The sequence below is a fragment of the Dipodomys spectabilis genome, unplaced genomic scaffold (assembly GCF_019054845.1).
Source record: "Dipodomys spectabilis isolate Male_0828 unplaced genomic scaffold, ASM1905484v1 ptg000573l, whole genome shotgun sequence".
NCBI lineage: Eukaryota > Metazoa > Chordata > Mammalia > Rodentia > Heteromyidae > Dipodomys > Dipodomys spectabilis.
In genome coordinates this window covers 1440281-1463112 of record NW_024871250.1, presented here as the reverse complement: position 1 = coordinate 1463112, position 22832 = coordinate 1440281, and the positions used below count along the sequence as shown (strand labels likewise).

General features: G+C 57.9%; 1 protein-coding gene across 4 annotated transcripts in view; it reads right to left on the bottom strand.

The window, feature by feature from the left end:
* Nfix (nuclear factor I X) overlaps nt 1-22222 on the bottom strand; it is a 93381-nt gene extending 71159 nt beyond the window's left edge. For all 4 annotated transcript variants that reach the window (XM_042670596.1, XM_042670598.1, XM_042670597.1 and 1 more), the window contains exon 1: nt 22115-22222. In XM_042670596.1, the coding sequence (XP_042526530.1) occupies nt 22115-22141 (27 nt within the window). In that variant the 5' untranslated portion in view covers nt 22142-22222. The remainder of the gene's footprint in view (nt 1-22114) is intronic.
* Between the last annotated feature and the right edge of the window lie 610 nt (nt 22223-22832).

The following is a 22832-nucleotide window of genomic DNA, read 5'->3' as shown; positions in this document are numbered from 1 at the left end:
CTCTAAGGAAATACCTGAGGGTTAACAGTCTGCGCTCAAAAGGTGAGCTAGGCCCACCCCAGCAGCAGCTTCTCTCTCTCTCTCTCTCTCTCTTTCTCCCTCTCTCCCTCCCTCCCTCCCTTCCTTCCTTCCTGAGGGTTGCAGCCAGGGATCAAAACTTCCAAAGTAGTTGCCCTCCCAGGCCCCCTTGCAAGAGCTCTACAGGAATCTGTCCCAACACCCCCTCACGTTGTGGGTTCTACCTCCCCAGCCACCAGAGAGAGGAAGAAACACTGAGAGAGAGGCAGGGCTTCTGGGAGGGTTTCCCGTGCCCAGCCTGCCCGCGGCACCCTCGGCCCAGAGGGAGCCTCTTTGGAGTAGTTGCTGCAGCAACAGCCGTGCTCAGAGCTGCGGGATTTTCATCACCCCAGTTCTGGGGAAGCTGGGCCAGCCTTTGCGCAGTCTAGGCAAGTAGCTTCCCCCAAACACACCGTTTTAGAAGTCAAAAGGAGGCTTTAAAACTCTGGTAAAACGTTGCTTTCCCAATTACTTTATGATCAGGATCACCGCCAAGGAAAGCGGAGAATCCTCCTTTCCCTGAGGCCTGGCCCCGGGGAGGGCTCGGCTGGCACTGGGGTTTGGAGTAGCTCGGACTGTGCCCACCCTCGGCCCGCGCTCGCTCCCAGCTCCCTTTCTTTCTCACCCTCTCTCCCCCTCTGCGTCCTCCAGCTCCAACACAAACTGTTTGCACGGGAAGTCTCCCTCGATGACCCGATTCAGCACACACAAGAGAAAACTGTGGGCGACAGACCCAACGTCCTAACGAACTTGAGTTAATTAATGCTAAGGAAGAAAAGAGGCGCCCTCGCTCTGTTGAATCACGGTTCACTAGCCCTTTCAGTTTGCTGTGGGTGGAGGAAAAAAAAGAGAGGCTTTTTGGTTCAAATATTTTTGGGGGGCGAAGAGAAAACAAAAACACGGCAGAAGGGCCGTAGAGGGCGATGCTGTGGGTACCTGCCCTGCTGGAGGAGCAGAGGGAGAGGACGGAGCCAGGCCAGGGCTGCCCAGGCAGCTGAATCCTCCCCTGTGCTTTTGGCCTGGGCAGTTCTGGAAAGACAGGGAAGGGGGAAGGCAAAGGGAGAGATTTGCAATGTTTCATAGGCCTGCTCAAATAAACTCCTCTAAAAATTATACTGTCAGACTAGAAGATGCATTTTTTTTTCAAAGTCCAAACCCAACAACTCCATTTGAACAGAGCCGTGAAAATGTTTTAACAGTGCAGAAAACTGAAGTATGGATGGCAAGCGTACAGAAAATTTAAGTGTGCAGGAAAAAAAAAAGAAGAAGAAGAAGAGGTGGCAATAGGAAGGGGGGCAGGGAGAACAGCTGCAGTTTTGCTTTCCAGATGTTGACAGCAAAATGTAATTGGCAAGTAACTCACTCCTTACCACTGCTTATCCTTTGGTCCTGTAGTGTTAAAACCCTGTCTCTACACCTTACTCCGTAAGATTTGCAGGCTCTCTGCGCACACACAAGGCCTAGTCCAGTGGCTTCAAGAGAACACACACCTGCGACCTTTTTTTTTTTTTTTTAATCAACCCACTCATTTTTACAAGCCCTCCTACCACTCTTACTGGGGAGGACTGAGCAAGGCAAGCTATAGGGCATTTTTTAATTTAAAATTTTATGATCATTTTTGTAATGTGCAGCCTTTTCTTTACCTTTGACTTTGATGCTGGGGTGGAGGCTTTCCTTGTTTAAGAAAATAAACTTTGTCACCAAAGCCTGGCATGAATAAAGAAGGAGAATGCACACATTGTAAGAATACCACTCGCTCAGTTCACGTCCACAAAGAGAACACACCCATGTTAACTCCACCCAGATGAAGGAATAAACATTTTCAGTACCGCTGAACAGGCCTTTAAAATTTTAAGCTATAGAGTTCCCATAATTCATATGCCTTAAAAATAGCTTCTGTGAACACCAGGGATGGCGCATCAAATGTGAGCACCTAGGTGCTCACACGTGTTGGCGAACAGAGCGGGTTTCTTGTGAGGAGTGAGCTGTGTGGAACAGCTCTTTTCGTCCTCATGGCAGCAGAGCGGGTGCCTGCAACTCGGATCCCATCCACAGGGCAACCAACTGTGCAGCAGGGGTTCAGCAGACTGGGGTGGGGGAAACTGGAGGGGAATGGAAGACAGACAGGACCCACAGAGCTGAAAGCCAACAGCCGGGTGACTGGGTTGGGGGGGGGAGCCAGAGCCGGCTTCTTCTCCCACTTTGCAGGCCCTAGGCAGGGACTGGAAGCCCTCAGTGTATTGGCCTGGAGGGAAAGGGATGGCAGGGCTAGGGGTTCCACAAGCAAGACTTGGTACTATTAGGGCTGGCTGCCCCCTCCTCTCAGATCCCAGTGGGGAGATGAGAGGGAGAGGGGCTGAGAGAGAAGTGGGCAGAGAGAGAAGCAGACTGAAGCAAGCTAGGCCCTCGGGTCTTGGGGGAAGAGGGAGGCCAGAACTCTGCGTGCTGTGCTGTCTACCCCTTCCCACTCCAGCCTCAGCTCCCGCTCCCTCACTTTCACTAGCACTAAATTTACTTCATAATTTTAAAATTAATTTTTTTTAAAAAAGCAGGAAAAAGCACTGAAGGCAAATACCTCCCACAATATCTCTCCAAGGAGGAAAAAAAAAAAAAGTTTCTACTTATGTAAAAAAAAAAAAAAATGCAAGGGATCTCTGAAAAGTCTGAGCACCAAATAACCAGGAAAATGAGAGAAACGCATTTAATTAAAAACACCTGAAGCAAATAAATAAATAACTCCCCCTGCTGTTTGCAGGCACTGCGAAGCCACTGGCGCCTGTGGGGACAGCCCCTGGCCCTCTTAGGGACCACTTTGCCCTTTTCCTTTCTCACAGGGAACTTTCTTCATCTCCCAAGACCACCTTCCTTCCAAGAGAAAGGCCCAAGCCAGCCACCTTGTGCCCCAGCAGCCCTGCTCAAAGCTCTGCAGTGGGGATAAAGAACCCCTACCCCAACACCTGCCCCCGCAGTGCCCAGCCAACACGGCCGGCCGAACTCTCTTCCTCCCTCACATTTGAGCTCTGCAGGCGGCAGTGTGGGCACTTCCCAGGGGCTGGATGCCAGGTTCAGCCACTCTGTCCCCTACCAAGGGCACCGGACTGCCAAGGCGGGCTTCGGCTCCCAGACACATTTTCTTTTCCAATTGCATATGGGAGTAAGAAAAAAATTCAGTTTATTTTAAAATATGGCAAGGGATCTGAACCCCTGGATCTCAGATGGACGACCTTTATGAATACTTGGTCTTTTGCGGGTGAGTGTGCTGGACAAGCAGCCAGGCTGCTTCCGTACACCCGGGTTTGACTCTAATACCAGCCCGCAGCCTGGGACATACGCCTTTGGTTGGCATCAGGGGTACGAGAGCCCAGTTCCTTCCTTTCTTTCTTTCTTCCTTCCTTCCTAAAATCACTCTAGTGCAAAACAGACAGTGGGTCAGAGCCGAGGCAGGGGGAAAAAGAACTGTATGCCTACCGGCCGCAAGTTTTCTGGCTGTGCCAGTTTGGGGATTTGCGAATTAGACCGGAGCAAAGGAAAAGGCAAGAGGGGAGGGGAAAAAAAAGCCCGCATTAAAACTAACCAGTTCTGCCGAGCTTTCTGCCTTTAAATAAGACAATGCTGAATGGAGAAGAGAGGAGAGACGAGTTATTTCTCACTCTTTAATTACCCCAATGCTTAGCATTATTTAAAAAAAAAAAACCACACACATTAGCCAATGATATATTCTAACCCTCAACAAAGCTAGTATTTTTCTCTGATTACAGATTTTGCCGTGGCAAACCCGGGCTCTGACGACAGAGGCAGTGCAGAAGCGCGCTCCTAAATGAGACACAATTTTAATAAAATCATAATAATTCCTTGCCGTTTCTCCAGTGTCTTTTCAGTCAGCGAACCCAGGTGCCTCTTGCCGCATTCTCCTAGGGATTCAGCCACCAAAAACTTAATCTGGGACAGGAGACATTCACCAACTAGCTCCGTGGAGTGTCACCTGCATGCGGTTATTTTTTTTATAAGCCTGTTTTACCATTCAGCCTCTCTCTCATATGCTTAAAAATGAGTAATAAAACTTTAAATTTCAAGATGTTTTTAAAGAAGTCGGGAAAGTCACGCAGCAAGAGAAGAAAAGCATTGTCGGGGTTAGAGAATTTGAGGTGATGTGGGAGGGGGAATCTGAAGCTGGTTTTAGGGTTCAGGATGTAAAGTTCAGGGTCAGCCACAGCCCACAGCCCTGGGTCTCCCCCACTGGGTGCAGTTGGTTCAGGTTGAGTCATGTACCCGAGGAAAAAGAAATGGACCTAACACCATCAACGTGTATTAAAGTAATTGGGGTGGTTAGAAGCTAGTTTATGACTGCTTCCTGAGAGGATGGGGAGACAGGAGGCCCTGGGGCACTTTCTCTGAATGCCCTGGGGTAGCTTTGGTTCTGGGGAGGAGGAGGAGGGACCTTGGCCAACATTAGCTTCCTCCTCCAACAGGTTTAGTTGGCCTGAGATTGGGGGCACTGGCTTCTTTTTCCATTTTCCCTCCTTTCTCTGCTTGCCCAGAAAGTCCAGCAACAGCCCTCGCTAGCAGCCATGGGTGGGGAGCCCCGAATACAAAAAGAAAAAAAATTTACCCCACGAGGCGGTGTTGATGGTAAAAGATTTGGGGTTTGTTTTTTATTTTATTTTTATTTTTACAGGCTGCGCAACTCCCGCACCGCCTGAAGGCAGGAGAGAGGGAAGTGCATTTTCTCCCACTGAGTCACACCTCACCCCACCCCCCACTTCACTGGAGGCCAAATGCCCCTAAACCCGGCCAGCTCTGGAAATTAAAAAAGAAAAAAACAATAACCACCCTGGTAACCCCCTCCCCACGCCACTATTCCCTTAAAAGAGGCAGCTTTAGAACAGTTGGGGGTTTTGGGGGGTGTTCCTAAGGAAGCCTGGGGTGCAGAGGTGAGGACTCACTGGGGTGTGCTGAAAAGAGCTGGATCAGGATGTCGCCCCCCCCCCCACAACGCTGCCGTCAGATCTGGGGGCCGTGAACGCCCCCCCCCCGCCTTACAAAAGAAAACAACAACAACAACACCCGCAGGCCACCAAAGAGTAACAGTAACTGCCCAGGCTGCATGCCCGCCCAAAGCCTGCGCCTGCGTTCTCCATCGGGTGTGCACGCGGGAGAGGGCCAGGCGGAACTGAGGCCGCGGCGGCCTGGCTCCCCGCCGCCTCCTCCCCTCCGCGCACCTGGGGGACCCGAACTCAGTTGAGCCTCCTCGTACACAGTCGGGGCAGCCTGGGGTCACTTTGGGGGAGCCCGACGGGAGGGAGCCGCGCCATCCTGAGGGGCGGCGCGCCTGCGCAGTGCGACGCGCAGCCAAGGGCCCAGACCCCCGGCGGCGGCTGCGGTCATTCTAGAACTTCTTGGAACACCAAGAGTCCCCCCCCCCCCATCGCTGCGCCCTGCTTCCAACTCGCTCCCCCGGTGCCCCTCACCTGCCCTCGACGGCGGCGGCCCACCCAACTCCTCAAGCCGTCCTGAGGGAAGCGCCCCTCGTGCGCCGTCCGCGCGCCACAGGCGCTTCTCACATCCGGGACTTCGACGCACCGCTTCCCGCCTTTTTTGCCGCCGCGCATGCGCTGACCACGCGGGGCGTTGCGCGAGGCCCGTTCGGCCCCGACCCCCGACCCGGGTGGCCCGCGCGTGCCCCGGGCTCCGCTCCCCGCTCCCGCCCCGAGGTGCGCACGGAGGGCGGCGCCTGGCGGGAGGGAGGCGCACCGCCTGGTGGGTGCCTGGGCCCGCCGGAGGCCTTCCCACGACCCGCGGCCTGGGTGCTATCCCCTGAGCCTTTTGTGATTTTGCATTTTCCTCCTCGAGGCTGGCGTTCACCCCACTTGAGCCACAGCTCCACTTCCCGCTTCTTTGGTGCGTGCACTGGAGATATAGGGTCTCACGGACTCTCCTGCCCGGGCCGGCTTCCACCTGCGATCCTCGGGTCCCGGCCTCCGGAGGAGTAGCCGGGATAACAGCAGGCGCCCGGCTCCGGGCCGCGGCTCCGGCGGGGGCGGGGGCGGGGGGGCGCCAGCGGCCGGGAGGGCGGGCGCGGCAGCCGTCGGGGGGGGGGGGCCGGCGCGGCCCGGGGCGGGCAGCCGTCGGGGGGGGGGGGGCGGGCGCGGCCCGGAGCGGGCAGCCGTCGGGGGGGGGGCGGGCGCGGCCCGGGGCGGGCAGCCGTGGGGGGGGGGCGGGCGCGGCCCGGGGCGGGCAGCCGTGGGGGGGGGGGGGCGGGCGGGCGCGGCCCGGGGCGGGCAGCCGTCGGGGGGGGGGGCGGGAGGGCGCGGCCCGGGGCGGGCAGCCGTCGGGGGTGGGCGGGGGGGGGGGGCGCGCGGCCACCAAGGCCGGGACGGGGTTTTCTGATCGACGCGGGGCGCGGGGCGGGAGGAGTCTGACTCCCCCCGCCCCCCCAGTCGGTTTTGACAGCGAAGTGCTACGACCGATCTGGGGACACTGGGGACCTCTGGGCGAGTGCTGGGGCGCCCCCTCTCCGTCCCTCCAAGGCCCTTCCGTGTGGATCGCTAGCGCCCAGGGCGCACCCAGAGGACCAGCCGGGAAGGGGTGGGGGGAAGTCAGGGAGGACAACATGAAAACGGCGGGGGGGGGGGCACTAAATAGCCTCTTTGTGGAGAATTGCCCGCGGTCACTAAGGATTAATTTAAGCAGCAGCGACAGCAAAACACACACACACACACACACACACACACGAAAAGCAACGACGTGTCTCGCCACCCACCCGCACCCCCCCTCCAGACTGCGTTCCCTCAAGGCTGCAGACCTGGACAGTGCAGCTCAGCCCTTCCTGGGATGGGGTCCCCGGGGGTCTTAAAAAACAAAACAAACCCAAAACTGCCTTTTGTTAGGGTGATCATAGCTATTCAGGAGGCTGAGATCTGAAGATGAAAGTTCAAAGCCAGTTCTGGGGGAAGGAAAATCCACAAGGCTTATCTCCAATTAACCAGCAAAGAAAAAAAAGGAAAAAGCCAGATGTGGAGCTATGGATCTACATCCTGAGTGGAAACTGAGAGTGCCCAGGCCTTGAGTTCAAGACCCAGGAGGTGTGCCCCACTGGCACGTGCACACACACGCACACACACACGCACACGCACACGCCTGCCCTCCCTGCTCATTGCTTTTTTTTTTAAGATTTTGAACGTTTGCTGCATAGTGTAGTGGGGTCTGCAAAATCCAAGTACAAAAGCAGAGCGGAAGGTCAAGGAAAACACATATATATTCTTTATAGAGAATCTCAAATGTAAATAGCACGGGAGGCACCAGCGGGCAGCAGCCTTTCTGGGGTGCTTCACCTATCCCCCCAAGGGCATTTAGAGAGGCAAGTGTTCCTGGAGAAAAGAGGGGAGTGGGTAGGAAGGAGCCCCCCCCCCTTCCCAACCACCTGCATGAGGCTTTGGAGTCCAGTACCCTGGGCAGCTTGGCAGGTGTGTGGCTCACGTGAACCGCACGCATGTGCAGGCTGGGGAAGGTGCGTGCCCGCTGGGCCTGGAGCCACATGCGTGGGCACTCTACCGGTGTTTGCCAGCTCATAGGCTCACCTAAGCCAGGCAGCATCTCCATGGAGGCGCACGCGGGGTACCTGTGCTAGTACCAGCCCAGCAGGGAGGTGCGTGCTTATTCATTTTTTTATTTTCAGGAGAGGAGGCAGAAGACTGGGGTGCAAGATTGGGGTGTATTTATGTGTTTGTGTGCACCCTGCAGCCTGGGTGTCCAGGTAAGTTTGGGACCCGACTCCTGGCTGGGAGGTGGCACCGGAACGTGTGCATAGGAATGCCCTGCCGCGGCAGGCGCGCAGGCGCTTGGGTCCTGGCCCACTATGGCTCACGCTCACTCGGGGATGTGTGTAATGTGGGGCTCGTGTCTGTCACGCCCTAGTGGTGGCCACGTGCACACGTTGGGTCGGCGGTCCCGGGATCGTCTTCTTCCACCCCAGTGGGCCAAGGAGCAGGGCCGGCAGGCAGCTTTGCCTGGGATGTCAGGACTTGGTTGGAGCCTTGTTGGTTTTGGCTCAGGCCATTCGAATGGGGGAAGCCCTGGGGAGCAGGCGGGAGTGGAACAAAGGAGGGACAGCAGGCTGGGGAGGTAGCAGACAAGAAGGAAGCCTCTGGAACCCTAGGGCCTTGGGGGAAGGGGGTGGGGGAAGGGGAGCAAGATGCCCAGTGCAGATTCCTGGGCCTGAGACCCGCATCTTAAAGTCTTAGGGGCCATCTCTCTATGACTTCCAGAACCTGAGCCCCGGTTTACCTTAGGGGACCCCAAGAGGATCACAGGCCAGACACCGGGAGGGGGGAAACCCCGCTTGATTCCCACACAATGGGTCACCAAGAGAGGGAGCCCACCATACATGTAATAAACCTTCTGACTGCTCAGCATGCTCCAGTGGGTTTTGAGTGACCATCATCAGCACCCCCACTTGGAAACAAGAGGCATTTGGGGTAAAGAGCACAGCTTCCCATCTTTCCCCCAGTGAAGGGAAGAGTTTGGGAGGCACCTTTGCGCAGAAAGCCTGATAGGTTCTGTTTCTTGACCTAGCTGCTTGAAACCTCTTCTATTCCCCCCCCCCCCCCCCCCCCCGCCTCACCGGGGTAACAGAGAAGGAATTCTCTCAGGGTGAGCCTCCACCCCACCCCCACCCCAGGGTGCACGGAAGGGGTTGAGAAGGAGTGCTGTGTTCTAAGTCACACTTGCCCTTGGGCGCCTAACTTTAATCCCCTCCACCCCACTTTGAGCCCCATGACCTTGGCACTTGACCTCGTGGCCTCTGTTTCTTCATCTGTAAAACAGGTTACTCATCCCTGCCTGGCTGTGTTAGCAAGGTCACAGGAGGTCACAGATGCCCGCTCCGCCTGCCCACTCCCCCACCCCCACCCCCACCCCGCATAATTGCTCTGGAGATGGTAGCTGTTATTTTTATTGTGAGGAATCTGGCTATGACAAGCTGTGACGCTTGGTGCAATCGCGTTAGGCTGTGTGTGTGTGTGTGTGCGTGCGCGTGTGCGCGACTGTGCCACTGTGTGTGTGTGTGTGCGCGTGTGTGCGTGTGACAGGTTGTGTGTGAGACTGTGCGTGGACGACAGATTGTGCCGGTGTGCGGCGGTGCCTGTGACAGGCTGTCACCGCGCGACAGACTGCGGGTGGCGGGGTGTTGCGGGCGTTGACTGTGAGTAGAGATGAGGCGGTGCGTGCTGTGTGCGTGGGGATGGGACTGGAGGACCCCACAAAGCCACCCCAGGAGGATCTGGTTGCCAGTGAAGAGAGAGCGAACTGGGGGACGACAGGGAGCCCAGCGCCGCCCCCCCCCCCCCCCCGGGGCCTTAGCTTCTCCGTTGTACTCCATGGTGCTCATTTGATGGCGAACCTCGGAGGTGACAGAGCAGGGCCCCCTGTGGTAGACTGCCCTTCTCCAGGCACTCATGGCTCCTGCCTTTAATCCTAGCTTCTCGGGAGACTGAGATCTGAGGAGGAGGATTGGAAGCCAGCCTCTTAGCTCCAATAAATTTTTTTTTTTTTTTAAAGCTAGAACTGGGGCTGGCTCAAGTGGCAGAGAGCTAGCCTTGAGCAAAAGAAACTCAGGGACAGTGCGTAGGCCCTGAGTTCAAGTCCCAGGACCAAGATACACACGCACACACACACACACACACACAGACCCCTCCCACCTATCATATCAAGTGCCCAGTCCTCAGTTTCCTGGGAAAGGAAACCTTGGAGCATAGAAGCCCTCTGGGCCTGGCTGAGCTTAATAAGGGATTGAGACGCTACCCGTTTGCCGTCCTTTCCCTGGGCTCCAGGCCTGAGCAGAGTTCCTGGAGACCTGAAGAAGGAAGAAGAGATGTTTTTGGGGAAAGGCAGAGAAATGGTTGGGACAGAAAGAAAGGAAGAAAGAAAGAAAGAAAGAAGCCAGGGCTGGGAATGTGGCTTAGTGGTAGAGTGCTTATCTAGCATGCACAACGCCCTGGGTTCAATTCCTCAGCGCCACATACACAGAAAAAGCCAGAAGTGGTGCTGTGGCTCAAGTGGTAGAGTGCTAGCCTTGAGCAAAAAGAAACATGAAGAACAGTGCCCAGGCCCTGAGTTCAAGCCCCAGGACTGGCAAAAAAGAGAGAGAGAGAGAGACAGGAAGAAAGAAGCCAGGTGTGGGGCTATGCAAGTGCGCACCACACCTGATACTTCAGCATGCAGCTGAGGCAGGAGGATTGGGAGTTCGAGACCATACCAGGCTACATAGTCTCTGCTCCAAAAAAAAGAGAGAGAAAGGGAGGAAAAAGAAGAAGAAAAAGGAGAGAAGGAGGAAGAGTAGGGAAACCAGTGAGGCTGAGGCTGGAGGAGAGAGGGAATGAAGCTGGTCTTCTGGGAGCCCAGTGGGGAAGTTTCCCAGGTTAGATGGGCAGAAAGGACAGTCCATACTTGGGAGCACCATTGGGTGCTGGGCCCTGGGCTGGGAGCACTGTCAGGGACTCAGCTCTGCAGAAGGGACCAGCAAACCCAGCAACAACTGGCAAGCAGCTGGGCTCCTACTCCCAACCCAAGTCATTCTCATCCAAGTGAAGTTCCGCCTCGTGAACCATCTTGGCCCATAGCTTCCTTCTATGTTGGGGAAACTGAGGCTGAGGAAGCCATCCAAGCACACCCGGGTCCTGGATATGGGGAAATACAAAGCGCTCTCTCTCTCTCTCTCTCTCTCTCATGTTTCTTGTGCTGTGTTTTCCGTGGCTGGGTCCTCTTTCTCTCTGAAGTGCCTGTCCTAGGTGATAATTGTGTCCAGTGTATGTCTACTCTGAATGTCTGTTCAGGGCCAGCCTCTGCCACAAAGGGAGGGGGGCGAGGGAGAGGCTCCGAAGCACCCCCTACCCCCCCCCCCCGAAAGTGTGTCTGATACTTGCAGCCTCTGCAGCGAAAAACAAGTTTCCACAGGGCTGCCTTGGGTTGGGGCCAGGCCGTCCTCAAATAACATTTGAAGTTACTTAGCAAACTTTGTTCAGAGGCACGCGGGCAGCAAGCTTGGGGTGGGGGGGGTGGGGGGAGGGCAGTAAACCGGTTTTCTCTGAAGTCCCTTACCCCCTTTGGGGACTCAAGTGCCCCCATACAGCCCTTAGTATCCCACCCCCCCCAGCCCTAGTTCTGCCGAGAGAAGCAGGAATCTTACAGCTTTGCCAAGGAACTTGGGGGGGGGGGATTTGGTACCAGCACCCCTTATCCATAATGACTTATTTTGCCAATCCAAGCCCTGCGTTTGGCCCGACCTATCCACCATGGTTGTCCGGTGGCCTAGAAGCCGACACGGAGTCCCCGAATGAGCAGAGAGGACTGTCAGAAATGGAAGGGGACCCCATTTTCTAGCAGTCTCGTTCTGCCAACCTTGAGGTTAAATGAAGAAGCCAGTGGAGCCAGCTGGCTTAGAGCATGTGCTCCCTCCAGACATGCACACAAGCCCGTCCCCAGCCCCCCATGCCCACTGCTCCATCTTCCAAAACGCCCTCTCCCAGGTCCCAGGCATAGTCGGCAGAGAAGGCCCCAGAGCCATGGTGGCTTTGGAAGTAAAGTTGGCGCCTTGGGGGGGGGGGGGGGGGGGGGAGAGCGGGAAGGAGCCAAATACTGTGAGCCATTACAAGTAGAGAGAGAGGAAGGGAGGGAGGGAAGGACGGGGAAGATGGAAGCCAGGCGGGCATTCTTGCCAAACTCTGAGCTGCAAGGGGTAGTAGACAATGCCATCCAGGCCCATCAAGGGACCAGGCATGAAGGATGAGCCCCAGGTGGCACGGGGCAAGCTGGGGGCTCAAAGGCACTCCCCCCCCACCTTCAAAATGGAGACTGGCAGCCACAGCCGTTCGGCTCTGCCCGGGCATGGGGTGGGGGTGGCAGGCAGGCAGGAGGCCAAACCAAATGCCACCAAGTTGGGCATGGTAGTTGCCAGCCTACAGCGCCGACCTTAGACCAGCCCCTAGAGTTTTATGGGGGTACAGACAGTCGGAGACTCCGCTGAGAATTGAGGGCCCAGCAGGTAAAGCAAGGTCCCCCCTAAAACTTTGGGCAGATCCCCAAGACTCTGTAAAGATGGCACAGCCTGGTACTGCCAGGGTTGACATGCGAGGGTAAAAATAAACCGGGCCCGCCCCGGGGGAGCTAAATCCAGGGGCCCAGGTGGAAGTGCCACTCTGGGCCACCAGCTGCCCCCCCCACCCCCCACTCAGAACACCAGGGCTGAGATTACTCAGTGCCCATCGCTGATACAGGAAACGCCCCAGCCATCTTATTCTCAAGACTCCGGAGTCCGGACATCAGAGGGTATGCCCGAGCAGAGAGATGAAGGCCAGCTATAGTGGGCCCAGACTTGGGGTCTCTATAGATGGTGGAGGCAACCATGTTAACCCACACTACCCGCTGCTGACCTCCAGCTTGCCCACGTCAGAGAAAAAGAAGTTCAAGCCAAAAGCACCAGTGTGCCACACATCGGTCATCCTAGCTGCTCCAGAAGGCTAAGATCTGAGGATCCAAGTTCAAAGCCAGCCTTGGGCATGAAAAGTCCATAAGACTCTTATCTTCCGTGAACCAGCTGGAAGTGGAGACGTGGCTCAATCGGTAGAGCGCCAGCCTTGCGTGAAAAAGAAGAGCACCTAAATCCTGAGTTCAAGCCCCGGGACTGGCACCAAAAGAGAGAGCGGGGGGTTCATATGGCAGCGTTGGGGAGATGTCATAAAGGAGAATTTCAACACAAAATCAGAACCCCCCCCCACCCCCCTCTAGCACAGACCCCCAGCCTTGGCCTTAGCCTGAGCTTTTCCCCATCATACCTAGCGCTCCTTCCAAAGACAGGACAACTCCCTTGTTTATCACTGTCCTGCTCTCCCGCCGAGGCCTGGCACCTCTGCCAGTTCTACTCCTTGCTGAGCCCCGGGGGCCTAGAACAGGGCCTGGCACCCAAGAGGTGGCTGGTAAATATTTGGTGAAGGAATGCACAGGCCCCCTGGCTGCACCCCCAAGCACGCAGGCTCCGGCTGGGTGCCCAGTGAAGGTGTGGGAGAAGGCATTATGCCTTACAGTGACGAGGAGAGGCCTGGCCAGTGGAGGTGTAGTAGGTGGGATCCCCTAGTTTTACAAGCCATGAATTGGAAGATCTAAGGTCAGACCCATAAGAAGGGTATAAGAGTCCAAAATGGGGTCTGACAGTACACAGATAATTGAGTAAAAGACTGGAAAACTCGTTGCAATTCTGTCCCACTGGAAGTGGAGACCAGAGGACTGGATCCATCAGCTTCTCCCCCCAGTCACACATACTCCCTTTGCTCCAGATCTGAACAGACCTCTTTGGGGTGTCAAGATTGTCATCTATCAAAAAATTTTTTTTAGTTTTAACTTTATTTTTGTGCCAGTATTAGGTCTTGAACTCAGGGCCTTGCACTCTTGCTTGCTGTTTTTTGGGGTTTGGTTTGGTTTGGTTTCACTCAAGGTTAGCGCTCTACCGCTTGAGCCATAGCTCCACTTCCAGCTTTTTAGTGGTTCATTAGAGAGAAGAATCTCAAGGACTTTCTTGCCCAGGCTCTTTAAACCTCAATCCTCAGATCTCAGCCTCCTGAGTAGCTGGGATGACAGGCGTGAGCCACCCATGGCCTGGCTAAACATTTAAAAAATAAATAAAAATAAAAAACACCTCTTTGTTCTTTCTTTTTCCAGGTTCAGAAATGGGGTATCAAAAGCCAAAAGACTGGACTGGATGGGGAGGGGGAGCAGTGAAGGGAAGAACTCCACGATAGATCACTTGTCTAGCATTCATGAAGCGCTGGATTCCACCCCTAGCACCAAAAAACAACAATAAATACCAAAGGATTAAGTGCGTATGGAGAACAAATCTCCAGCCAGTAACGTTCTGGGCATGGGGCGGGCATGGGGGTCTGCCAGGATCGAAGTTATACAAACCAGGATTGCAATTTCTACCTGGAGAGAGGAGGGGTAGAGAGACAGCCCAAAGCTGCTGCAGGGTGTCATGCCGAGGGGCAGATCCGGGGGCCGGGGGGTGCTGAAGAGTTCATCTCGCAGGTAGCCAGCTGGGGCCAGGTGCGGGATCATGAACTGTTCCTCTCATCTCTGTGCGGTTCCATAAATGACAATGCTTGGATGTGGGTGAGTAAGGCCGTGTGTGTGACGGAGTCAGCCAGCCTCTTGTCTGTGTGGGCTGTGTGCTGTGTATGTGTATGTGTATGCGTGTATGTGTGATAGGTTCGGGTGTTAGCCATATTCATACATGCATGAGTGTGTGTGTGTGTGTTGTTGTGTCTGCATTTGTAAGCCAGTTTCCAAGCTTTAGTGTTACTGACATTTGGGGCATTTCGATTCTTCTTTGTGGCAGGGCCATCAAGAGCCCCCCCCCAAAAAAAATGCCAGTTTGACCACCACACATGTTACCTGATAACATTAGGGATAGGAGATGTGTGCATGTGTGTTATTTGCACACATGTGTTCTTATGTATGTCTGAGCATCTGGTGGTCTATCTGGGGATAGCTATCAGTGCACATGTATACACACATGCACACCTGCCATCTGACGGTATCCCTCTGTGTGTGTGTTGTTGTGTTTGTGGGTTCTGTGTATCCTGTGTGTGTGAGGGTGGCCAGGCCCGTCTGCATTGGATTTCATGCCATGAGGTTGTGTAAGGGTGTGTGTCTCATGCGTGTGCACCCCTAAGTAGCTCCCTGCGTGTGTCATACCTCGTGGCTGGGTGTCTGGAGGTGTCTGTATGTAGGGTGAGCCTCTTGTGGACGCTTGTGTGTGTGTGTATGTGTGTGTGTGTGCGCGTGCACGCGCCCGCGCGCCTGCAGGCCTGGCGAATGAAGAGAGATGCCAGCACGTGGCGGCGTGATTCTTTCTGCCCGCATGTACCAGTGAAAGTGTGTCACTTTGTGTGATGGGGGTGGCGGGGAGCGGGGGGTGGGGGGGAAGCGAGGAATAAAGCCCCACACCAGGCAATTTGACCGAAGCCGATATTCGTTCAGAGCCACCCTGCCTGCCTCAGGCTCAAAGGCACCTCCTGGGGCTTGGGGAGGGGGGCTTGGGTGCACCTCTGTTCCATCCTCTCCTCCAGCTTGGCTGGATTCAGGTGGGGGACAGAGAGAGAGAGAGAGAGAGAGACCCCCGCTTTTGCCCTATCTGTGCCAGGAAGGTTGGCACTGAGCTTTCCGTGGGGGGAGGGCGGGTTCCTTGGCGGGGGTGGGCACTGCCCCCTGCCCACGGATAGCCACCATCACCCCCGACTCCCCTCAGGGTGGGGCCCAGTGGAGGGAGAGCTCCCCAGTGCAACCCTGCCTTCCGATTGGCTGCAGCGCGCCGCAGTGCCCGCTACCCGCCTCCCCTCCCTGGCTGGCACAGCCACATGGGTAGTGGCAAACATAACTGAGTTCTGGGCACAGCTGTGCCTCGCAGAGGCCTGCCAGCCCCACCAGAAGCCAGACACCCCAGCTCTGTGCCCCCCGACCCCTCCCTGCCCGTTCACCCGCCCAGCCAGGCAGCCCAGTCACCCAGCCTGCTGCCCGCTTGTAGTACCAGGCCCAGCCTACCCGCCCCCCCTTGCCCGCAGGGCCTGTGCCCCCCCCGGCCAGGCTTACTTGGGGGGGCCTAGGCCCCTACATGAGGCCCACTCCAGCCCTCAGAGGGGCTCCTCAGGCACAGGGGGGGGAGGCGGCGGGGAGGGGAGCTAGGCCTGCTTCCTTTAGTGAGCGCGCCCAGAGCTGGAGCCAAAAATTGAGGAGGAGATATTCAGACGGAGCCAAGATGCGTTTGGCAGGAGAGGAGAGAGAGGGAGCAGGAGGGGGAGGAGGGGAGGAGAGAGGGAGGAAAGAGGGACTGAGAGAGAAAGAGAGAGAGAGGAAAGAAAGGGGGGGCCTCAGTTTCCAAATCTGTGACCTCAGAGCCGCAGAGGGAACAGGGTAGTGGACCCAATGACAGGCCCCGTCTGTGCCAGGGGTGGCGGGGTTGGTGGGACAGGAACGATCAGGCCACAGACACAGCCGGACACCCAGCTGGCCGGCCAGGGCAGCCGCAGGGAGAAGCCAAAATCCATATGTGAAGGGCAGACAGCGAGAGGCCTGTGGGCTGCCCAAACACGCTACACCTCACCACACAACGGGCTTCTGTCCACGCCAGGCCAGGGGCACAGGAGGGGCTGCGGACAGGCCCCCACGGCCATACAAACTCAGGGGAAGAGACAAGAGGCCGGCCAACGACCGGCCCCGCGCCTGGCTGCCACAATGGACATCCTATAGGGTGCCCGGGGGCCAGAGGGACGCCAGGAAAGAGGGGGCCGTGCGGTGAGCTCCACAAAGGGTCGAGCCTGCCACGCACAATGACACGGGGGAAAGGGGGCACGCGGAGACACGCAGGGGGACTCAGACAGGCAACGAACACGTGCAGAAACCACCCCATGACACGCCTCGGCCATGACCACCGGCCACCAGAAAAGAACACACGTCAGTCTGTTGCTATGGATGGGAGATACCGTCATGGCATAGGAAGGCACTCCGTGACAGGCTTCGAAGGCCCCACGGGACCTGCCATGGAGGCGCAGCAGCGACACAAAGCCCACAGCGGGTTTCACGTGAACGTGAACACACACACACACACACACACTCATATCCCCCACACCACACACCGGCACCAGACACACAAGACGGAGCGTGCTACCGTCTTCAGTTACCAGGTAGGCACGCGGAGACACGTGGACAGGCACCAACGCACACACGGGGAGCCACGGGAAAATGGCGGCCCAACGGCTTTGGCACGCCAATGGAGACCGATCACCTAGGAGCACCTCAATAGTGCCTCTGAGCTCACTCTCTGTCCCCCACTTTCCCCCCCCAACCTAAGATTTGGGGGAGGGGCAGTAAAAGAATCTTTCCCCAGTGCCATATTGGGAAAAGAGCACAAGGCAGAAGCGCTCGCTGGCCTCTCTTGGTCTGGCTTAGGGCGGAAAAAAATTTCCAGGCCTCAAATGTAGTTGTGGTGATCAAAACAGGCCCTGAGCAAAGAGCCGGGTTCCTGGTGGCTTTGATCTAGGCACCAGCCATCGGCGATCGCTGCAGGGATTTTTACCAGCAGCCACGACCCCACGGCTGCACACCCATCTCCAGTGCTTTACACACCCGAAATCTCGCACAAGCCGCCTGCCCCAAAGCGAGTCCAGGCAACCATGCTCAGGTGCCGATTTATACATGCCAATCTGTGGGGACATTGCTGATCCCCTACCGGATGCCTAAGATGGAGGGGGGGTGCACATGCGCTCTTTGTCCTTTGTCGATCCCTCAGAAGACATCTGGTCCCCTGCCCTGTGACACTGTCTCCTTTACTTCAAAGTCTGCCAACCTTCCTCTTGGACTGCGAGACCCCATGCCAGCGGAAAGAGCTGCACCAGCAGCCAGCCCCACTGCTGTGCACAGCCTTGCCTCTTCCTCCTGGCAGCCCACTGGGATTTCTACGTGGGGAGAGCATCCTCTCTTCTGTCCCTCAGAAGCATTCTTCTCTCTACACCGAGAGGGGCACATGAGCATGACAAGCCAAATACGAACTAAGCCCTCTCCGTTTCTTCAGCATACTGTGGGCCAGGCTCTGTGCCGGATCGCCTCACTGCCCAAGCCATAGACTCATACCGCCATTGCTGCCTTTGGAGAACAGGACAAGAGCCAAGGCTTAGGGGCTGGGAAGGTGGCTCAGTGGTAGAGCGCTTGCCTTGCATGCCCAAGGCCTTGGGTTCGATTCCTCAGCACCACATAAGCAAAAAGAAAAAAGCCGGAGGTGGCACTGCGGCTCAAGTGGTAGAGCACTAGCCTTGAGCTGAAGAGCTGAGGGACAGCGCCCAGGCCCAGAGTTCAGGCCCCACGACCGGACCCAAAAAAAAAAAAAAGAGAGAGAACCAAGGTTTAAACCCGGTGTTGACTTAGGGCTGTGTGTGAGTCCTCGGCCTCTGCTACCACAGCCTCCATCTCAGCCATGGAGGCTACACCTTTGTGGCTAAGGTCAGGACCCCAGGCTTCAGCTCCTTCTCACGAAGAACTCACACCGAGTCCCAGTGCCCTCCCCGCCCCGCTGCCCAATTAATCCAGCAGAGCCTCGGCTCTGAACTTAGCCCAGCCCAGCAGCAGAAGGTCTCTCAGAGCCCGGACCTAGACCTATACACTTCGTGCCACTGTTGGGGCTGGTGCATGGATGGCTGGAGCCAGAGAGAAACATTCCATTAAATGCCAGCACCAAGGCTGGGCACTGACGGCTCACTCACACCTGTAATCCTAGCTACTCAAAAGGCCGAGACGCAGAGGATCACAGTTCAAAGCCAGCCACGGACAGGACAGTTCCACGAGACTCCATCTTCAGTTAACCAACAAAAAGCCAGATCAGCAGCATGGCTTAACTGGTAGAGCACCAGCCCGACAAGTAATCTGAGTAAGCATGAGGTGGCTCTGAGTTCAAACCCCAGCACCAGCACACACGTGCGTGCGCACGCGCGTACACACACACACACACACACATCAGATTGGCACAGAGAACATTAGCTTACAGGGACAGATAGGTAGCCATTGCGACCCAGAGAAAAAGTGAGCAGAGTGCGGTGGGGCACATCAGGAAGGTCCCTTCTTGTTGAAAATGTATACACATAGCTGAATAGAGACAAAGATACTAGAACATTCTATAAGGGAGACAGGGCAAAGGGTCACGTCTGTGGATGGGCCTATGTATGGACACCTTTGTGTCTTTGCCAGTGTCTGCACGCCTGTGTGCGTGTACAGCCGAGAGCAGGGGGTGTGCATGGGTGTGTCTGTATGTGCGTGCACACATGCGCACTTGGGCGAACCTACCCTTGAATCTGCCTTTGTCCAAGCGTATACTGACGGCTCCGGAGGCCAGCCATGTTTGTGTGTGTTGGCTGACTGCAAACTCGGGTCCACAATGAACTTCAATGCGCATGTGTTCCACATCCCTCAGCCTCCGTACCCATTTCTAGGGGTAGATGTGTATTTACCCATATCTTAGATCTGACCGCGGTATGTGTGCGTGCGTGCACGTGGCTGGGCATAAACATCCCCGTGTTGGCAATGCCAGTGCGTGCATGCGTGCGTGCGTGCGTGCGTGCGTGCGTGTGTGTGTGTGTGTGTGTGTGTGTCCCCTCATCCAGGCACATGTCTCTCTGGTGAGTTGTCCCAGTAAACACCACCCATCTCTTTTCTCTGCCTGGGATTCAGGCCTGTGGCAGAGAAGGCCTTGAACAGCTCCTGTAACTGCCTGGCCTGGCTGCCCTGCATTTCTATGCTTTTTCTAGAAGGAGATTTTTCCCCCCTTGTCCTTCCCCCTCACCCACAGTGCTTTTCCCCGCCAGGGCCCCGCTGCTCCAAGCTCCTTTCCGCTCAATCATTTATTGACTTTAAAATCGAAGCCAATTCTGGTTTGAAAAAAAGAAAAGAGAGGCCAGAGAGAGACAGAGAGAGAGAGAGAGAGAGAGGTCTAACACACAAGGGGATGGGGAAAATGGGCAGGAGCCAGACCAGAGACCGAAACCCTGAACAGGGATGGAGCCCTGCACCAGTGGCTCATGTCTGTAATCCCAGCTACTCAAGAAGCTGAGATCTGAGGGCTGCAGTTCAAAACCAGCCCAGGCAGGAAAGTCCGTTAGACTCTTATCTACAATTAGCTAGCAACAAGCCCGAAATGGAGCTGTGGCTCAAGTGGTAGGGCTCCACCCTTAAGTAAAAAAACAAAAACAAAAAACCCAGGACAGTGCCCAGGCCCTGAGTTCAAGCCCCAGGACCAGCAAAAAAAAAAAGACTGATGACAAAGACATAAGGAGACAGAAGAGTGAGGAAAAAAGAAAGAAAAAGACAACCCAGAGAATGGTTTACTCAGAAAAGCAGAGGTCAAGGTGGTAGAAAAAAATTATAAAAGCAGAGTTGGCTGTCAAAGAGAAATAGCCAGGCCCTGCTGACCAGACGACAGCGCCTGCCCAGTGCTGAGGGGTTTCCCTGCCCACCGTGCAGGGCCAGCGGGCTGGTGAGAAGACGCTTACTCCCCTCCCTGCCAGCCTGGCACATTCAGGCTAAGGCTCCTGCAGATCTGAACCTGCACCTCTCTTTTGAAATACAACAGTGTCAAACTCTATCCATCACCCCCTAATTCTGATGGGTACCCAAGTCCCTTCCTCCCCTTCCCATCCAAGTATCAGCTGGTGGCTTTTCTCACTCAGGGATGCGGTGAAATCTGGAGGATGGGTGTCTCATCCAAACCACAGGCAGGGTTAAGGACGCAGGCCTTGATACCTGGTGTGCTTGGTACAGGCTGGCGGTGGGGTGGATAAGAGGCTACTTAAGGGGAGAGGGGTCCTGGTAGTCCCAGGACTCAAAACACAACCACGGGGGCCAGCCAAGTGTCACCCTAAAAGCAAGCCACGTCTCACACCCAGCTGGCCAGCTGGCCGTCCAGGAGTGTCAAGTTGGAAGTAGGGATTTGGGGGGACCTCCCCCTCATACTGCCACGGAGCTTGCACGCACACTCATACTCTGGGACACACGTGTTTAGTCCACAGAGGATTTCCACGGCTGGCCCTGGAGGGGGGGGGGGGCATTCGCAGACTCTAGATTACCACCCAACCCAGGATCATGACTGACCATCTCCATAAACTCTCTTGCTTCTCCACACCTGGCATGTGTGTGTCATGCACATGAATGCCCACTCCCACCTCTGGGGGAGGGCACCCCTTGGCACAGAGGGAACCGTTCAGCGCCCCAGGCCTAAAGAAGTCCCATGGATTGGCCTAGCAGGCAGGGTGGCCTAGCCAGCCCTAGGTGTCCCCTCGGCCCCAGTTATGGATTACCTGCTACAGCCTGGCACCGCGGGCCAGCATGAAGGCTCCTGTGCCCGATCGCGGCCTCGGGCTATGGCCTAGGAAAAGCCAGGTGGCCGTGCACGCGGGAGCCCGGCCTGGGCCTCCGCGGGATCGCGGGCGCAAGAAACTTCGCTGCAGGCGGGACGCGCTCTCCCGCCGCTGCCGCGCGCGCGCCAAGGTGGGCGCTGTTGTTCCCGCCGCTGCCCCGACGGCAAGGCCGGCCAGACCCGGCGCGATCCGGACCCGCGCGTCCACCTCCCGCCCCTCTTCTGCCTGGAGGGTGGCGGGCAGGACAGGATCTCCCCTCACACACACACGCACCCCGGGCCGCCGCCGCCGCCGCCGCACCCCTCCCCAAACCCCGCCGAGGTCCAACACCAGCACGGGCCCCGGGTCGCTGGAGACCCGGAAAGTTTGCGCCAAGGAAAGTTTGGGGAGGGTGGGGGGTGGGGGGTCTGAGCTAAGCGGCTGCGCCGTCCAGGTCGGGCAGCGAGGCGCAGCCCCCTCCCCGGGGCTGGCAGCGCGCCCGTCCTTCCCTCCCCTCCTCTGCCCCTCTGAAATTTGGGAGCCCCGCCATTTTCTTAGCCCCGCTCCCATGTGAGGCCTGAACAAAGACTTTGGGGAGACGCCCGGGCCGCTCGCGACCCGCCCAGGGCACCCCCCGGCCGCACGCAGGGGCAGTCGCCAAGCACGCCGGGGCAGTGCCACCCTCGGGGACCGCGGCGCCCGCCCCGGGCAATGCCACCCGCCCCCGGGGCTTCCCCCTGCGCCCCGCGGTCTCCTGTCACTCCGGCCAAGGCTGCCCGCGGCCACGCCGCGCCGCCCACGGAGCCGCCGGGCACCCCGCAGGCCGGCCGGGCGCACGCACGCTCCGTCCTCCCCCCGCCTCCCTCCCCGCTCCCCACGATCTCCCACGCGCTCGCTCCCCGCCCCGCCGCGGGGCCCCCCGGGGGGCAGCGCCACGCACGCGGCGGGAGTCGGCGGGGCGGCCGGGCTCGCACGCGCACCGTGACGCCCGCACGCGTGCCCGGACCCCCCTGGGCGGCCCGCGGGGGGGAGGGGGGCCCGCCGGCTGCGCCCCCCCTCCGTCTGTGCGCCGTCCGCCCCGCGGAGCCCCCCCACGCCCGCTCCCTCCCCCGGGGTCGCGCGGGGGCGGCGGCCCGTACCTGGGTGAGGCAGTACGGGGAGTACATAGCTGGGCGCCCGGGCGGGAGCGCGGCAGCCGGCCGTGGCCAGGGGAGGCCCGGCAGGCGGCGATCGCGCTCGGGCTCCGGCTCCGGCTCCGGCTCCGGCTGCGGCTGCGGCTCGTCCGGCCTCCGCCGCGCGGTGCCCGCCCGGCCCTCGGCCCTGCGCTCGGCCCCGCGCGCGCCGCTCCCTCCGCGCTCTCCGATCGCCGCCTCGGCCCCGCCGGCTGCTCCAGCGGCCGCCGCTGCCTCTGGCGCCCCACGCCGCCGCCGCCGCCGCCGCCGCCGCCGCGCTCGCCGCTGCCTCTCGCGTCCGCCGCCGCCGCCGCCGCCGCCGCCGCCGCGCGTCTACTCCATGCCGCCGCCGCCCGGCCGTCACCTCGCCCGCCGCCGCCGCCGCCGCCGCCGCCGCCGCCGCCGCCGCCGCCGCCGCCGCGCTGTGAAAGTGAAAGTTTAGACAAAGTTTGGAAGCGACGCACTCCGGGGAGAGGGAGCGGGCGGGCGCGGGCGGGCGGGAGGAGGGGCGCGGGGAGGGGCGCGCGGGCGGCTGCGGCGCGCACGCACTCACACACACACACTCACACACACGCATGCATGCACGCACACACATGCACACACGCATGCATGCACATGCACGCACGCCCACACGTGCTGGCCCGCGATCCCGCGCTGACACGCAGCCGCAGCCACAGCCGGGGGC